A 17,548-nucleotide genomic window follows, 5' to 3' on the forward strand; every position below is an offset into this window, starting at 1 on the left:
TGGGGTGGGGCCGGGCCATCCCCCTCCCTCCCTGTGTGGAAAAAACTCTAGAAGCTGGGGTTGGGGGCATGAGAGGGAGGGAAAGATGGCAGTGGGACAGGGTCTGAGGCCCACGCTCCAGAGCCCTCTGGCGATGGTGGCCCCCAAAGCTGGTGATGGTTCCCCCCACCCCATGGCTCCCAGGTTTGGTGCACCCTCAGGCCTGGAGGAAGAGGCCTCTCTACATCCAGCATGGTCAGATCTGGGCCCTTGATTCCCAGCCTGGGCTTGCTTGCCTCCAGGCAGCCCCTGGGGAGTCTTCCTTCCCCTCACCTCTCTGTCCATCAGTCAGCAGGTCTACCGTCTACTCTAAATCTAGAGCCAACCAGTGCCTTTCTACCTAGCTGGAAGCCACGCTGGTCCCCTCCCTGCTCTCCCTGTCCCCACTCTCACCACCACCCCCAACCAGTTCATGTCACCTGCTGGTTAAAACCTTCCCAAGGCCCTCCATTACCCTCAAGCACACACCCGCATTGCAACCCAAAAGGCCCCTCAGAGTCTGGTCTTTGCTGACCTCTCCAGCCTTTAGAACTGTTTCCTCAGTACATTTCAAGCTCCAGGCCTTTGTGTCTGCTGTTCCCTCTGCCAGGAACACCCTTTCCCGCTGCTCCCCATTCCTTGAGTCCGCTGCTCTGGCCAGCACCCTGGAGTAATCTCTGCTTGTCCTTCAGGTCTCAGCTTAGATGTCCTTCCTTCCTTCCCATGTCCCCCAGGTCAGGGCTGGCCTATGCCTCTGTGTACCTACAGTCCTCTGTGTCCCCAGTGGCACGTGGTGACTGGGGCTTGTTTACACGTCAGGCTCTCCACTCGCTTCTGGGGACAAACTTCCCTGCTGGAGAGAAGGGGAAGGGAACGGGAGGCCTTCAATGCCAGGTGAAGAACATGGACTTGCCCTAAGGGTGGCAAGGAATCACATGGAACTTTTGAGCAGGGGAGTGGCATGACTCAGGGCCCATTTGGCTTTATGTCTTTCCTTCCTGCCCAAAATGGACTTCCCTGAACAGCACTGGTGCCAACTGCAAGTGCTTTTCATGTAACTCTCAGCAGCCAGGAACTTAGTCTGCCTGAGGAAGGGTATTTGTGGGATTGGACCTGTAGGATGAGAGAGTGGGGGCAGGGAAAGTCCTTGTGATATGGATTAGAACCCAGATGTTTCGAGGGAATGGGACAATGATCCTCAAAAATAGAAATGTTTGCCCCCCCCCCAAAAAAAACCCTCTGGTTCCTTTTCACCTGTTGTAGCCTGAGTGGGTAGGCCTCTTCTTTTCTCTGTGACAAAAGCCTGACTGATGCACTAGTCCAGACACCCTCCCCCAACTGTTCTTCTGTGCCCTGGAAGGTACTGTGGGGGCTGTGCTGAGCTCCCCTAGAAGTTGGTCTCCCCAAGCTGGGAGGGGAGGGAGGATCCCAGCCAGGCCATAAAGTGTTGAAGCACTAGGGCTGGGAAACTCACATCTCATGCTAAGAGTCAGGGCTCTGGCCTAGCTGGATTCTGTTTTGTCTTGTGCAGGAGACAGGTGTGGGCAGCATGGAGAAAGCGACCTCCCTCAGCCTGAGTCAGGCTTTGGGGGTGATTACTGCTTGGGAGGCTACGATCTGTTCTAGGCTGGATCCCCTGAGGTCTCAGGACTCCCCTCTACTCCAGGACTGCCTTGTCCATCCACCCTCCTGGCTAAGGAAGACATCTGTGCCAGACTGAGCATAGGTTTGGTGGCTGAAGAGCCTGGGTTCATGTGCAGCAGCCGTGGTTCCCCGGCTCTCTGTCTTTCACTCACTCATCAAACATCCCTGACTCCGGATCCTGCCCAACCCTTGTGTGGGAGACGCAGAGTGGGGTCAGGCTGACTGCCACTCTCAGAGAGGTGAAAGAGACACAGACAAAGACGGTGCTAGCCTGCAGTGGGCTATGCTGTAATGGACACAGACTCAGGCCCAGAGAAGGCAGGGAAGGTTTCTTGGAGGAGGGGGGTCCCCTGGGGAGCTTGAAGAATGAGCTGGGACTGCCCATGAAGCAAGGGAGAAAGGCATTTCAGGAAGAGGGAGGAGTTTGTACAAAGGCCCCTGCAGAAGGAAGCAGGTGGCATTTCAACAGAGCACAATGCCATTCATAGAGGGGCTGGTTCCTTAAGGGACATGTCTATACATCAGCTTGGTTTAAGTTAAAGTTTCTTAGCAGCGGGAGAAAGAAGCTGCTTTGCTGGGACTCTGACCCCCCTCAGAGCTCCTCCTGAGCCTTTCGCATCTGCCGCCACTGGCCGATCTTGGCCGGAAGCCTCTCTGCCCAGAACTGCATTTGGGCTTCTCTCAGCTTCTGGCCAATTCGTGGTGTCAGGCTGATTTCCAAGTATTGCTCCAACTGGTTGAAGGGGGGCCACGGAGGCAGCCCCTCACCATTGGGGTCCCTGGGTGGGAGGAATGAATGAAGGCTAAGGCCTCCCGTGTTGTCCCCTGGGGGAAGATCTGAGTCATCGAGGCCCAAAGCCACATGTGCTGCTTGTCACTCACCCTGTCCGGGCAAACTGGGTCCACTGAGCCATCATGGTGAGACTCAGCTGCTTCTCCTCCTCTGTAGCTTCTGGAAAGGCTAGGGAAGGAACAGTCAGGTGGGTCGTGGAGAGAACCCAAGGGTTCCTTGCACTGACTGGAGACATGTGTGCCTACAAGCCCCAGCTTAGCCCGTTGAAGCCTGCAGCCCAAGGATCGCCTGTCTATGTGTCCTCACCCAGCAGGGAGTTCTCGTCCGTAAGGAAAGGACCCCCGAACATGAAGGCTATCTCAGCCCCATGGTCAGCCTTCACCCACTCCGGCTTGATCTTCGTGAAAGAACTGGGTCGATGCTGGAACTCATAGAAAAAGATGGGGACTCCAGAATCTGTGGAAAGAGGGCTGCCTCAGGGTTAGGTATCGTCAGCCTGATCGGGTCCTGCCTTTGGCAGGCCCGGCTTGTAGTAACACCAATCCCAGTAATGATACTGATGATGACAATGTCATTATCAGCAAGCATTTCCTGAGCACTTGCTGGCTGCCACACACCATTCCACGTGCTTTCTGTGTCACCACTCATTTCACCCTCCTGACAACAGACGAATTAGAGTCTGTTACTGTTGCCATTTTACAAATGAGGAAACTGAGGTACAGAGGGGATAGGCATCTTGCTCAAGGTCACAAAGATAGGAGCTTGGAGTTGTTTGAGGGCTATGTCAGGGACTAGCCACCAGGCTTGGAGGAAGCAAGACTTTTCTCCCAGGAGAAGTGCTGAATGTGGGAAAAATCACTCATGAGTCAAATGAATCCCTGAGAATTGGTGATGAGCCCGGCTGGGTGACCTTTGATGAGTCACTGCACCTCTCTGAGCCTTGGTTTACTCGCCCGCAGAGTGACCTGCCAGAGTCCCATCTGCATCCCAGAGAGGAAGCGGGGAATGGAGGCAGCGGCAGGGTGTGGGCCATGTCGCCTGTGATAACCCAGCTCCTGGTCCAAAATGGAAAGGGTGGGGCAGGTGACCAGGGATAGACTTACCTCGGAGGTTTCTAGAGAAATTCAAGGAGGGTAAGATAATGGTGATGTCAGCCAGAATGTCCTGGAAGGCGTTGCGTTTGGCTTCTGTGTCGGAACTGCTGCCTAGGTATTCATCTGTGATGCTGGGCATCACCTCAGGGGGCACATCCTGGGGCAGGAGGCCAGACTCAGTCCCACTCAGGTTCCGGAAGCCCCAGGAGACCCTCCCAAGAAGCCCCACACCCACCAGCATGGCCTCTTTCATATCCCAAGACTCATGTGCCCAGAAACCCTCCCTCCCTTGGGGGTTCTAGATAGTGTCTGGGCAGGATCAGGTCAGATCTGGAGCCAGAATGCCAGCTCTGCGATTGCTGCTTGGCTGTGTGATCTCAGCTAGAGCCTCCCTGAAAATTAGTTCCTGCCTGGCAGTGTTGTTTGGCAGCCTACGTGAAGTTCCTAGCTAAGGATTCTGGTCTTGAGGGATTGCCCGGTTGAAGTTAACCAGGAAGTTAGTGAAAGAACAGATCATGGGGGCTCCCCCAGAGCTCCAGAGAACAGTAATGAGGTTGTATGAATGGGGAGAGCTCTGGGGGTTCCAAAGTAGGGAGCGAAATATGCCTAGATCGAGCACTCTCTGAATACTAACTCCCAGTAGACTTTTCAAATACAGCACCCAGTTTCCTTGGGTGGGAAGTATATCCTCATTTACAGATGAAGAAATGGGCTCAACGGCTAACTGTGGACAAGTGACCAGGGTTGGGTTTGGACTTCGGGTCCAACTGGCTCCACATCTGACAGGATGATCTTAACAGCTGAAGCTCTGGGATCAGACAGACCTGGCAGAAGCTCTGCCTCTGCCCTTTACTTATCATGAGACCTGGAACCTTGGTTTCCTCATCTGTAAAATGGAGATAATGAAAATTTCTATTTCACAGGGTTATAATGAGGATTGAAGGAGATGAATGCCTGTCCTAGGGCTCAGCACAGTCTCTGGCACATAGTATGGGCTCATTAGGGGGCAGTCTATGATGACAATGATGACGATGATCTTTCTTTGAGAACCACACCGACTCATGTGCAAGAGGATTTCTAGGTGGAACTAAAAGTCAGCAGTTGAACCAATGGGTTTGGCAGTGTGGGGGTAGCTGTGGGGGATGGAGGGTGAGGGGAGAGGAGGGTGCCCTAGTATTCTGCATAGGATACCCACCGGACTACCACTTCCTCCCTTTTGACTCACCATACTGGCCAAGGAGGGTTTCACCATGGCCAATATATCCTCCGTGCTCATCTGTTGCATCTTATCCAGGAAACCCCAGCCCTGTGGGGACATCAAGGTCCTCTCGTAACAGCCTTATCATCGCCACCCCTCACGTGCAACCACGAGCAGACAAGTGTTCACGGCCCGGTGAACAGAGCCAAATGTGACCAGGTGCTGTAGGAGGGCCCACAGGGGAAGTTAAAATGCTGTCTTTAAAATGAAATGTTGTCGGAGCGCCTGGGTGGCTCAGTTGGTTAAGTGTCTACCTTTGGCTCAGGTCATGATCCCGGGGTCCTGGGATCGAGCCCCGCATCGGGCTCCCTGTTCAATGGGAAGCCTGCTTCTCCCTCTACCACTCCCCCTGCTTGTGTTCCCTCTCTTGCTGTGTCTCTCTCTGTCAAATAAATAAATAAAATCTTTTTAAAAAATAAATAAGATAAAATGAAATGTTGTCTTTATATGTTACAGTTTTAAGGGCATAGTGTCTGGGTTCAAATCCCAGCTCTGCCACTTTCTAGGTGCATGACCTGGGCCTATTACTTAAATTCTCTGTGTCTCAGTTTCTTGATCTGTGAAACAGAAATGACAATAACCTGCCTCATAGGATTTTGAAGACTGAAGTAGCAAATACAAGGACCCTGACATTCAGTAAACACTGTGGAAACATTAGCTATTGAAGTTAGTTTCATGGCTACAAGGCTCTTTGTTAATCTTTGTGAAAACAGGAACAGAAAACCCACAGATGAGTAAACTCAACGAGTGTATACCTAAAGGGGGATGTTAATTGCACTAAAAAGTAGAGGACTAAACTAAAGGCCACAGTAGTGAAAGGTGCAAATGTCTTAAAAATGATGGTCTACAAGAACAATAGACCAAAATCAGTTGTGTTTCTACACACCAGCAACAAACATCTGAAGATCATGTGCCGAAAACAATTTCATTTACAATAGCATCAGAAACAAAATACTTAAGAATCTACTTCATTAACAAAGTGCAAGATTTGTACATTAAAAACTCAAAAACATAATTGAGGGAAATTACAGAGGACCTATGTAAATGGAGAGACATCCTATGTGCGTGGGTGAAAGACTTCATCTTGTTAAGATGGCCATACTTCCTAAACTTGTCTATAGATTCAGCGTGATCCCTATCCAAATCTCAGCCACTTTTTTTTTTTTTGGCAGAAGTTGACAAGCTGATCAGAATTCATATGGAAATGCAAGGGGCTCAGAATAACCAGAACAATTGTTAGGGACTGATTTGTATGTCCACAAAAGGGTGTGTACAGTCATGACCCCCAGGACTGCAGAATGTGACTTTATTTAGAGATAGGGCCTTTAGAGAGGTAGTCAAGATGATTACAAAGGTAATCATTAGGGTGGGCCCCAGTCCAATATGACTAGTGTCCTTGTCAAAAGGGACAATTCGGACACAGAGATGGATGGTACAGAAGGAAGACAATGTAAAGACAGAGGGAGAATGCCCTCCATAAACCAAGGAATGCCTGAAGCTGCCAGAAACTAGAGAAGAGGCATGGATTCTCACAGTACTCAGAAGGAACCAGTCCGGCTAACACCTTGATTTCAGATTTCTAGCCTCTAAAACTGTGAGGCAATTGATTTCTGTTGTTTAAGCCCCGCCCCCCGCCTTGTAGTCCTTTGTTATGACAACCCTAGCAAAGTAATGCAGCAATTTTGAAAAAGAAGAACAAAGTTGAAGGACTTATACTTCCCCATTTCAAAACTTACTACAAAACTGTAGTAATCAGGATAGTGTGGTATTGGCATAAGGACAGACATATAAATTAATGGAATAGAAGTGAGAGTCCAGAAATACATTTATGGTCAATGATTTTCAGTAAGGGCACCAAAACAATTCAATAAGGGAAGAAAGGTTTTTTAAACAAATGATTCAGGAACAGCTGGAGAACCACATGCAAAAGAATCCCTAACTTAAACCATATACTGAATTAACTTCAAATGAATCAGACCTAAATATAAGAGCTAAAACTATAAAATTCTTTGGACAAAACATAGAGGTAAATCTGGATGACTTTGGATTAAGCAATCACTTCTTAGCTATTACTCCAAAAGCACAAGCAACAAAATAGAAAATAAATCAGACGTCATCAAAATGAAAGTGTTTTATTTATTTATTTATTTTTTAAGATTTTATTTATTTACTTGAGAGAGAGAGAGAATGAGAGATAGAGAGCACGAGAGAGAAGAGGGTCAGAGGGAGAAGCAGACTCCCCGCTGAGCAGGGAGCCCGATGCGGGACTCGATCCCGGGACTCCAGGATCATGACCTGAGCCGAAGGCAGTCGCTTAACCAACTGAGCCACCCAGGTGCCCGAAAGTGTTTTTTTTTAAAGATTTGTTTATTTATTTGAGAGAGAGAGAGAGCACGAGAGGGGGGAGGGTCAGAGGGAGAAGCAGACTCCCTGCTGAACAGGGAGCCCGATGCGGGACTAGATCCTGGGACTCCAGGATCATGTCCTGAGAGCCACCTAGGCAACCCAAAATGAAAGTTTTTTGTGTTGTAAAGGATACCATAACAAAGTGAAAAGACAACCCATGGAATGGCAAAAAAGATTTGCAAATCATATATCTGATAAGGGATTTGTATCTAGAATATATGAAAAACTCTTACAATTCAACAATAAAAAGACAATGCAATTTTAAAATGGGCAAAAGATTTTAAAAGACATTTCTCCAAAGAAGATATAAAAATGGCCAATAATCACACAAAAAGATGCTCAACATCTTAAGTCATTAGGGAAGTGCAGATCAAAACCACAATGAGATACCACTTCACACCCACTCGGATGACTATAATCAAAATGAGAGCTAATGAGTGTTGGCGAGGATATGGAGTAATTGAAATCCTCATACATTGCTGGTGGGAATGTGAAATGGTGCAGCCACTTTGGAAAACAGGCAGTTCCTCAAATAATTAAACAGAGTTACTATAGGACCCAGCAATTCCGCTCCTAGGTATATAACCAAGAGAAATTAAAACATATACTTGTACATGAATGTTCATAGTAGGATTACCCATAATATCCAAAGAGGTAGAAACAACCCAAATATCTATGAACTGATGAATGGATAAACAAACTGTACCATACCCATACAAGGCACTATTCAGTCATAAAAAAGAAGGAAGTACTGATATATGCTCCAACATGGATGAACCTTGGAAACATCCTATTAGATGAAAGAGGTCAGACAAAAGAACCCCACATATTGTAGGATTCTATTTATTTGAAATGTCTAGGAGGTACCTGCCTGGCTCAGTTGGTGGAGCATGTGACTCTTGATCTCGGGGTTGTGAGTCTGAGCCTCACTTCGGGTGTAGAGATTGCTTGAAATGTCTAGAACAGGCAAATCCACAGATTTGACAAAAAGTACATTAGTGGTTGCCAGGGGCTGGGGGGAGGCGGGATGGGAAGTGACTGCTAACAGGTACGGGCTGCGTTTTAGGGTGATGCAAATGTTCTGGAATAAGATAGTGGTGATGGTTGCACAACTTTGTGGATATACTGCAACCCACCGAATTATACACTTTTTAAAAGGGTAAGTTTTATGGTATGTAAATTACATCTCAATAAAGTTGATATTTTAAAAATTATGGTCTGCAAATGCCGGTAAAGTTGTAATAAAACCTGTAGACTCAAGTTGCTGGCTGCAGTTTAAATCGGTGTAGCAATTTCACAAAGTGCTGTGCTAGTGGCAATGCATAAGAGATGGAGAGGTCTCCATAAGATGTATGGATTACTTTCCATAGCTAAAGCTGCCACCATGGACATTTAGTAAACATCTAGTTGGCTGAGAAATGTACAGTTGTGCCCATATGGATGACAGGGGGAGTAAAGAGAATGCCTGCACCAGCGAGGAGGTGAGCAGCCCCCTGAGCCTCCCAATTCCTGAGAAACATCCTTGGCTACAAAGTCCCAGGCACAGCATTCTGCACCAGGCAGGCTTGCCCGGGTCTTGGGAGCCAGCCAGGTTGGCTCTTTCTCACCGTTCAATTCATGGCTCTAAGTTGACAGTGCGCGGCTAAGAGCACAGTTTCCCCTTAACGCTCTTCTGCCATTACACACACACACACACACACACACACACACACACTGCATACACACACCTGGCCTGGAAACTTCTACAAGCTTTGTCCTTGAGTGTCAAGATTGCATGAGCCTGTCATCCAGCAAAAACCCAAATGTCCTTCCTGGAGAGCAATTCCAAAGGAAGAAATCAAAGGACAAAAGCTATGGACGTGCAGAGTGCCCTATTAGCTTCGGTCATAAAAACTAGAAAGTACCCAAGTGTGGAAATTAAGGAATATTATGATGGGACCCTCCCTTTGTGGAAGGTTTTGCAGTCATTAAAATCAATCACCGTGAGGATGAGTAGAAGGAGAATGATAGGAAAGATGCTCAGAAGGAAAGCACGATGTTAACGCTTTGTGCGGGGAGTTCTGTGCACCTGGAAGGGACTGGAAGGCACTTGGGCCATGATGGTTAGGCTTTCGGGCACAGAGTCATACTAACCAGTCTCATAGAGTTTGATGTATAAACCAGACACCAAGGCAAGAATATGCTGCGAATCAGTACTGCCCAGAAGGCTGCTTTGTGCAAAAGCATGGTCTCCAAGCTTTTGCTTTGGGAAAATTAAGCTGGGTAACCTTAAGCAAGTCCCATAAACCTCTCTGAGCTTTACTTTTTCACCTACCAAATGGGGGTGTCAGCTCATAGGTTGCAGTGTGATGTTGGGGTGGCAGAGGATTGGCTAGGGCAGGGCCTTAAAAACACAAGAGCCAGAGGACACTCACCCTGGGGATGAGCCAGCCAAACTCATGATTGTTGACACCCACGAGGAAGGGCACAGAGTGGAAGTGCCTGTCCCTCAAGAGTTCCATGGGGCTCTTGGGAAAGAAGGTGCCATCAACGGTGTAGGAAGCCGTAGTGTTCTGCGGGAGAAAGCAAGGCACGGGTCTTCCCAGTAAGGCCCATGCCTTAAAAGATGGCATCCGGGGGTCCCCCGGCTGCGTCCCTGGGTGGCTGAGCCTTAGAGGGGATAGAGGTCACCAGGGTTGGAGGACCAGGAGAAATAGGGAGACCAGGCAATGGATACTTCCAAGCAGACCTCTTTCCTAGAAGAGCTGGCCCTGCATTCATGCTCCCAGGCCTGCTTGGGCCCTCCATCCCTTCCCCTCAGGGGTGGCTGCCCCAACGCTCACCCCAGACTGCTGATTGCTTCTCTGCTCCCACAGGAGCTGGACGGACCCCTCTGCGCCATTGCCTGCCACCGCCCCCCCCGAGAGGTAGGCATACCAACTTCACGTTAAGGATCTGCTCTTTGTTTGCCGTCTGCCGAAGGCACTGCAACATCTCAGCCGAAGAGGCAGAGCTGCAGCCCAGGGAGTCCGCGAAGCTCTGGGGACAGACGAGAGCCTTGCCTCTCCCTCACCCATCAACCCCCACCTTCCAGCCCTCTGCCTCCCATACACAACGGGCATATCTGTGGGAAAGACAGGGCAGTGATGTCAGAGGTGGGGCCTCGGGACTGGCCAGAGACCTGCCACCAACCCTGAGAAGGCTTCTTTGCCCACCAGCTTGGGTGGTCCCCAGGCACCCCGTGTGTCCCCCATTACATCATGCTGTCATTATTGAGAACAGTGTCATTATCTAGTTAACCACATTCCCAGAGCCAGCGGGCTCAGTCAAGTTCTGCAGAGTGAGTTAAGGAAATGAGACAGGGTTCAGAGAGGAGGGATTCCACACGGCCAGTGCGGCAGGGAGGGGACGACAGGGGCTGCCGAGGCCTGAGTCAGGCCGGGGAGTCAGCTCCCTACTGGTGACACCCCTCTGGGACTTCAGGGCAAGCAAAGGGTGAGCTGTGGCTGGCGCATGTGGGGTGAGAGAGGCAAAGAAATGCAGACCTGAGCCAGGACCCTTGGGTTAGAATCCATTAACGTTGGCATGGTGACGATCCCACTCTGAGCTATGGCCCTGTGGAAGAGCCCTGCAGCCAGCGGGGACAGGACCTGGGTGCAGTGTGGAGGACAGGGGGCTGTCAGGGGACGGCAGAAATGCTGGGCGGTCTGGGGCCACGGGAGATACTCCGGCCAGCCTGCTGTGGTGACTCACCAGGGCAGAGACGATGCAGGCGCCAGCCGAAGCGCCTAAGATGGTGACAGAGTTGAGGTCACCTCCAAAGGGGGAGATGTTCCCCTGCACCCATTTCAAAGCAGCCACCACATCTAGGAAGCCCCAGTTGCCAGGCGCATGCTCATCCCCAGTGCTAGGGGGCAGCGGGGAGGCAGTGGTTAGCGGAGGCGGCCTGGCTTTTCCTCCGCCTTTGCAGATTTGCTCCGAACCAGCCGCCAGGACGGCAGACCCTTCCCCTTTCCCCAAGTCTGGCCTGGCTATGAGGCATGCTTTGTAGCCCCCTGCCCAGCATGTGGTGTGGGTGTGCCTAGCTGGGGGTCAGCCAGAGCTTAGTGCTCCTTGCCCCCACCCCTTACTGGGATCCAGGCCCCAGACCAGCAGTCAACACTTCCTGTTCAAAGGACGAAGTTCTCTGTATGATTCTGGCTCCGGGAGAGCCCCTTCCCCAGAGGGGAGCGATGGGGAGCCTCCTTCTCTGCTCCGTCGGCATGCGGGAAGGGTCCTTTGGTCTCCAGCCACCCTGCTTGCCTGAGAAATCTGCATTCAAGCTCTGGACCCCTACCCTAGTTCCCCAATTGCCCTCACAAGCTGACTTCTCCCCAGTGCCAGCAAAGCCCTCCCCCAGGCTGGCCACCTCACCTGAGGAAGCCAAGAAACCCCAGGCGGTACTGGACGGTGACCACTACCACATCCCCGTAGGCAGCGAGGGCTGACCCGTCTTGGGAGGTGGCAGCACCCGCCACCAGAGCGCCTCCATGGATCCACACCATGACCTGCCGAGAGGCCATGGGGCAGTGACCCCCAGCTACTGGGACACCAGCTGCCCTCCCATCAACCCAGGGTATTCTTGGGACCCCTGAGGCAGTATGAGAACGGGGTGGGAAGGGGACAGGCCAGGTGGAGCCGGATGTGCAGACAGGGCCCTCGGAGGTGCACACCGGCCGCCTGGCCCCTGCAGTGGCCTCAGCGGGGCTGTAGATGTTGAGGATCAGGCAGTCCTCTGAAACGGGGAAGAGCCGGTGCTTTCCATTCAACACAAATCTGCTGTTGTCCATTCTCTCCAGATCCTGCAGGCACCTGTGGCCAGGGATGCGCCCAAGGGCCAAGGGGTCAGCCCCCCAGCCCCGCCATCTAGATTCCTGCAACCTACCGGCTTGTCCACCTCCGAGGGGTTACTCACATCGCAGGGGCATTGCTGGCATCCCGCACACCCTCCCAGGACTGCGCTGGGCGTGCGGCTGAGAATCGGCCAGGCCCCAGAGGTGCCTGGGCGAACGGGAGGCCCAGGAAGACATTCACCAGGCGGTCTGTGCCCTTCACGGCCACCTGCCGGCCTCGCACACGGCCCAGGGGGGTGTCCACTTCAGGCTGTGTGACCCCAGGCCCTGCGGGCAGGACAGATGGCCAGTGAATGAGTTTGCAGCCTCCACAGGTGATGGTGGGGGCCGGGCAAATGGACTCACTACACATTGTTTCTTGGAGCACCTACTCTGTGAGCCCTGTTCTGAGTACTTTGCACACAGCACTGTGACTAACCTTCCCAGCAAGCCTGGGAGATGGGCCCTATGATGACCCCCCACTTTCTCCTCCCCCCTTGCAGGTCTGCCACTCTCCTCTAGGCCAAACCAATCCCCCGAGGGCGAACTAGGTTCTCCTGGGACCCACAGACCTGCTGTGGGGCTTTGGGCCTTGGGCTAGCCATTCACCCTCAGATTTCTCATCTGCTAAGTTAAATGTAATAACCATGTCTTTTCGTTTTCTTTATTTTGACACCTTGCAGACTCTGCAAGGGACTGCGGGTTCCAGGGCTGGCCAATTCTTAGAGATAGTAAACAACTCACTGAAAGGTGTCTTTCAGATGAGAACCAACCCATCCAGAGCCCGTGCCCCCAGCCACCTCCTCTGGGCTTCTCAGAGTCCCCACCACTAACCACCTGCCCTAATCACCCCAGCGGCCAGATACCAGATAATGAGGAACCGGACCATGCCCCAGAGCCCACCGAGAACATTGGAATTAGCCAATCCAGAGCCTGCTTAGCCCCCCGGCCGCTTCCTTCTGCAAACAATAAAGGCTCTTGCCCACGGGTTTTCCCTCTCCTCCTCTGCCTCCTGACTGACCCATGCTTCCCTGCATGCTGCTCGTTTCTCGGACCTGGGAGGAAGCCTTTCGTGACCCTCCCTTCTGTGTCTGTGTCTTGCTGATTAATCAAATCCTGGGTGCCCTGAAAACATAAGGACAATCATGTGCCCTGGCAGGCCTGCCCTGGAGACCACTCGCGACCGCAGTTGCAGAGCCCCAGCCCGGAAAGGATGCACACAATCCCTGGCATTTCTTGGAACTGAGGGCTTCTTCCCCGAGCAGGCTGCCCGCCACTCCCCGTCCCTGCCTCCCTCTTGCCCCTTCCACCCAAGTCCTCCCAGCAACCCTGAAGCTCCCACCTCTGCAGGCTAAGCTGGCACGTCTTACCAGGGGCTGAAGCAGGGAATGCCAGGAGCAGACAGGGCACCCACAGCAGGACCCTGGACCCACTTCTTACCACTGTCCCCATGCTCCTCACAACTAACCGGGGGCAGAAGTGGTGGAAGGTATAAGAAGGCCCTGCCCTTTGGCACAACCAATCTCTAAAGGGTTATGTTATAAAAACCTCAGTGGCCCTGCCCATCTGGCTGGTGGCCAGCCCTAAGACCCAGTACCCAGGTGGGGGAAGGAGGGCTCAGAGAGTGCACTGCAGGGGCGTGGGTGATGCGATATTTCGTGAGGGGCGGGGGGAAGGGGCGGGCAGGCAGGGGGGAAGAGAAAGAGTCTGGGCTTTGTAGCTCTGCAGCCCTGGGCTCAAATTCCAGCTCTCCTGGTTCACTGAACTCCACCAGACCGTGTGCGCTCATTACAAGAGACACACACCACTGATCTGAGGGACTGGTGGCCAGTGACTGGGCTGCAGTTCTGAGGGAGCCCATGGCTCGGGGCAGAGCTGGTGTCCAGTCCTGCAGGCCAAGGGGGTGCCTGAGCCCTGATGTTGGATGGAGGGAACTGAAGGTGATGCTCTTTGTTGTTGTTGTTGTTTTTAAATTGAGATTAAATTTATATAACTTACAATTAACTATTTTAAAGTATATAATTCGGTGGCACTTAAGCGTATTTGCAATTTTGTGCAATTACCACATCTCTGTAGTTACAAAACTCTTTCATTGCCTCAGCAAAATATCCCACACCTGTTCAATAATCGCTCCCGTTGTTACACGCCCCCATCCCCTGATAACCTGATAACCATTCGTCTGCTTTCTGCCTCCCCGGATTTTACCTACTCAGGATATAGCACATAATAATAATCAGCCAGACACAAAGGTCACACCCTTTGTGTCTGGCTTCCTTCACTTCGCATAATGTTTCTGAGGTTCATTCAAGTTGTAGCACATATCAGTCCTTCAGTCCCACTTTATGGCCGAATAATAATATTTCACTGTATGGCTGTATCACAATTTGTTTTTCCATTCATTTAATGATGGCATTTGGGTGGTTTCTACCTTTTGATTATTCTGAGTAATACTGCTACGGACACCCGTGCACAAGTTTCTGTGAGTTCCTATGTTTTCATTTCTCTTGGCTACATACACTTAGGAACGGCCTTGTGGTCACCTGGTAATTCTGTGTTTAATGTCTTGAAGGACTGGCAAGCTCTTTTCCATCGTGGCTGGCTGATACTCTTTTTTTTTAAATTTATTTGACAGAGAGAGACACAGCGAGAGAGGGAACACAAGCAGGGGGAGTGGGAGAGGGAGAAGCAGGCTTCCTGCCGAGCAGGGAGCCCGATGCGGGGCTCGATCCCAGGACCCTGGGATCATGGCCTGAGCCGAAGGCAGACGCTTAACGACTGAGCCACCCAGGTGCCCTGGCTGATACTCCTGTAAAGCCTCAAGGCCTTGGGCCTAGGCGGCCCTGCCATGGGGCCCCAGGACTGAGGATGCCCAGGGTGTATTCTGGGCGTGATTTTCTCATGTTGGCCCCCTCTCTCTTGAGACTCCTCAAGTGACAGGGCAGAAGCAGGGCACTGCCCTCAAGAAGCCATCGGGCTCCTGGCGGGAGGATCTGAGGTCTACGGGTAGAGAGAGTGGAGGAAGAGGAGCAGGAAGCTTCTTAGTCACAACTCAAATCCTACTCCGAATCCCAGGATGACGTGATTTAAGGGCCAGACCTCCTGCATTCAAATCCGGGCCCTGCCGAGCGCTAGCTGTGTGATTTTGTACCCAGAGCCCTGGGTCCGGTTTTGCCGTCTGGGAAACGGTGATGATTCTAGGAAGCACCTTACAGGGTCTGCGGTTACATGTGTGAAAACACAGGACACGGAACCAGAGCCGCTGGAAGCCTGTTCTTGCCTCAGGCCAGGCGTCTGTCAGGGTGTCTGTCTATCTGGGACAGCCTCTACCCCAAATAAAGGCAGGACTCACCTCTGGGCCTCAGTGTCGGGAGCATGGCTGGCCGGGAGTTGGGATGGTTGGGGGGATGTGTGGGGAGTGCGGGGCACTGGCAAATATTTACCGATTCGAACAGAAGTGCTGGCTCCGTGAGGAGCTGGGTGAGGGTCATGCCTAGACAAGATGCCAGATTCTCTCCGGGGGTTCCAGCTGGCACTCAGAGCTGGAGAGGCCCAGGGTCAAACTTCTCTCTGTGGAAAATAACCAGTGCACCTTCCCGGATTGTCTCTGGCAGCCTCCCAGGTGGGGCCCATCCCTCTCCCTGCACCTTGATCCATACGTACATGCAGGAGAGCAGGAGCAAGGAGGGGAGAGAGACAGAGACAGGGACAGAGAGACAGAGAGAAAGACACTGAAACAGGGAACCAAGCACAGTAAGATACCACTACACACCCACTACAATTAATCAACGGTAGGAGACTGATAAGACCAAGTGTTGACAAGGCTATGGAGCAATTAGAACCCTCATAGGTGGTTGGTGGGGGCACAAACATGGTACAGTCACTTTGGAAGACGGGTTGGCATTTTCTTTAAAAGTTAAACATGCACTTGCCATATAACCCAGCAATTCCACTCTCAGCTATTTTCCCCAAAGAAATGAAAACACTGGGCGCGGGAGTGGCTCAGTCGGTTAAGCGTCTGCCTTCGGCTCAGGTCATGATCCCGGGGTCCTGGGATCGAGCCCCGCATTGCGTCGCATGGGGCTCCTTGCTCAGTGGGGAGCCTGCTTCTCCGTCTCCCCCTGCCCTCCCCCGCTCGTGTGCTCTCTCTCTCACCCTCTAAGAAATAAAATCTTTTTAAAAAAAGAAATGAAGGGGCGCCTGGGTGGCTCAGTCGGTTAAGCGACTGCCTTCGGCTCAGGTCATGATCCCAGGGTCCTGGGATCGAGCCCCGCATCAGGCTCCCTGCTCAGCAGAGAGCCTGCTTCTCCCTTTCCCTCTGCCTGCCCCTCTGCCTACCTGTGCTCTCTATCTGTCAAATAAATAAATAAAAAATATTAAAAAAAAAGAAATGAAAACACATGTCCACACAAAGACCTGTCTGAAAATGTTCACAGCAACTTTAATAAAGCCAAAAAATAGAAATCACGCAAACGTCCATTAATTGGTGAACGGGAAAAAAATGTAGCATACCATGTGTGGCATACTACTTTGCAGCAAAAAAGATTCTGGTTGAATCTCAGAAACATTATGTTAAATGACAGAAACCAGTAATAAATGATTCCATTTCTATGACATTCTAGAAAAGGCAAACTATAGCAATAGAAGGCAGTTTGGTGGCTGTGTGGGACCAGGGTCAGGGCACTGCCTGACTACAAAGGGGCACAAAGGAACTCTTTGGAGTTTAGAAACATTCTAAAACTTGAGGGGCCCCTGGATGACTCAGTCGGTTGAGCGTCTGCCTTCGCCTCAGGTCATGTCTGTCTTATATATTTAGCCAACTTTGTGAAACCGTACATCTAAAGGAATTCAATTGTATGTAAATTATTCCACAACAAAACTGTTTAAAAAATAAGATGACTAAAAAACTAATACTGGGAACCCACTTTTGGAAAGTATATTGTGCATCTGCAGGACTGAAAACCATACAGAGACATGCATGCAGTGGGTGCTCAATAAATGCTTTCAGGATGCAGGAGAAGCCTTATGCTCCAGTGCCCCTTAAAAGGAAAGCCCCCCCCCCTCTAGTTCAAGAGGGCCCAGGCTTAAGGTTACCCTTGTCTGCCATCTGGTGGCCAGTGTCCATCCTTCAGACCCCACTTCCAGAGGCTCTGTGGTTGGGCTTACAGGCAGTGGAGGGAAGGAAGGGGGCTTTCCTCCTGGAGAGTCTAGTGCCTGGAGAGGGCAAGTTGGCAGAGGCAGGGCCATAGCAGGACTCTTAGGTCTATGAGAAGAAGGATACAGCCTCTGAGAGAAAAAGTGCTTTGGTAGAGCAAAGAGGCCCAGTGAACACAATTTGGTATCTCTGCAGGCTGAGATCAAATCCTGTGTATGAGAGGGTTTCCTTTGCGGGCAGGGGGAGGGGGGTCGGATAAGGTGAGGGAGGGAAAAGTTTAGGGGAGGCAATGGGGTAAGCAGGGAAACTGATCATGTGGATGCCCACGGTGAG

The 17,548-nt window shown here is 51.4% G+C and overlaps 1 protein-coding gene across 6 annotated transcripts; it reads right to left on the reverse strand.

Annotated features, from left to right (window-relative positions):
* Positions 1-1,950: 1,950 nt before the first annotated feature.
* Positions 1,951-13,737, reverse strand: CES3 (carboxylesterase 3). Of its 6 annotated transcripts, none has more exons than XM_073880168.1 (13): positions 13,434-13,737; positions 12,147-12,351; positions 11,905-12,043; positions 11,606-11,739; positions 10,946-11,099; positions 10,738-10,842; positions 10,130-10,231; positions 9,628-9,765; positions 4,775-4,855; positions 3,559-3,706; positions 2,762-2,911; positions 2,545-2,623; positions 1,951-2,465 (listed from the first exon to the last, which is right to left on the reverse strand). In XM_073880168.1, exons 1-13 carry the CDS (start codon positions 13,513-13,515, stop codon positions 2,255-2,257), a joined length of 1,728 nt encoding a protein of 575 aa, XP_073736269.1. In that variant the 5' UTR covers positions 13,516-13,737; the 3' UTR covers positions 1,951-2,254. The 6 variants fall into 6 exon arrangements, with proteins under 6 accessions (XP_073736269.1, XP_073736270.1, XP_025744841.1 ...); XM_073880169.1 differs by having other exon boundaries at positions 10,738-10,868; positions 10,946-10,980; positions 13,434-13,736; XM_025889056.2 differs by having other exon boundaries at positions 1,951-2,441; positions 13,434-13,736.
* Between the last annotated feature and the right edge of the window lie 3,811 nt (positions 13,738-17,548).

Source organism: Callorhinus ursinus, unplaced genomic scaffold (assembly GCF_003265705.2).
Source record: "Callorhinus ursinus isolate GAN/ISIS: 27379988/994484 unplaced genomic scaffold, GSC_fseal_2.0 scaffold37, whole genome shotgun sequence".
Lineage (NCBI taxonomy): Eukaryota > Metazoa > Chordata > Mammalia > Carnivora > Otariidae > Callorhinus > Callorhinus ursinus.

Bases quoted from the DNA above. Each gene is read 5' to 3' on its own strand.
- CES3 (XM_073880168.1), bottom strand. From the start codon at position 13,515: ATGGGGACAGTGGTAAGAAGTGGGTCCAGGGTCCTGCTGTGGGTGCCC. The intron at 11,100-11,605 runs GTGAGGTGGCCA...GCTGCCCCCTAG, and splicing joins GGGTTTCTTGGCTTCCTCAG to CACTGGGGATGAGCATGCGC. The intron at 10,843-10,945 runs GTGAGTCACCAC...CACTGCACCCAG, and splicing joins CCTGCATCGTCTCTGCCCTG to GTCCTGTCCCCGCTGGCTGC.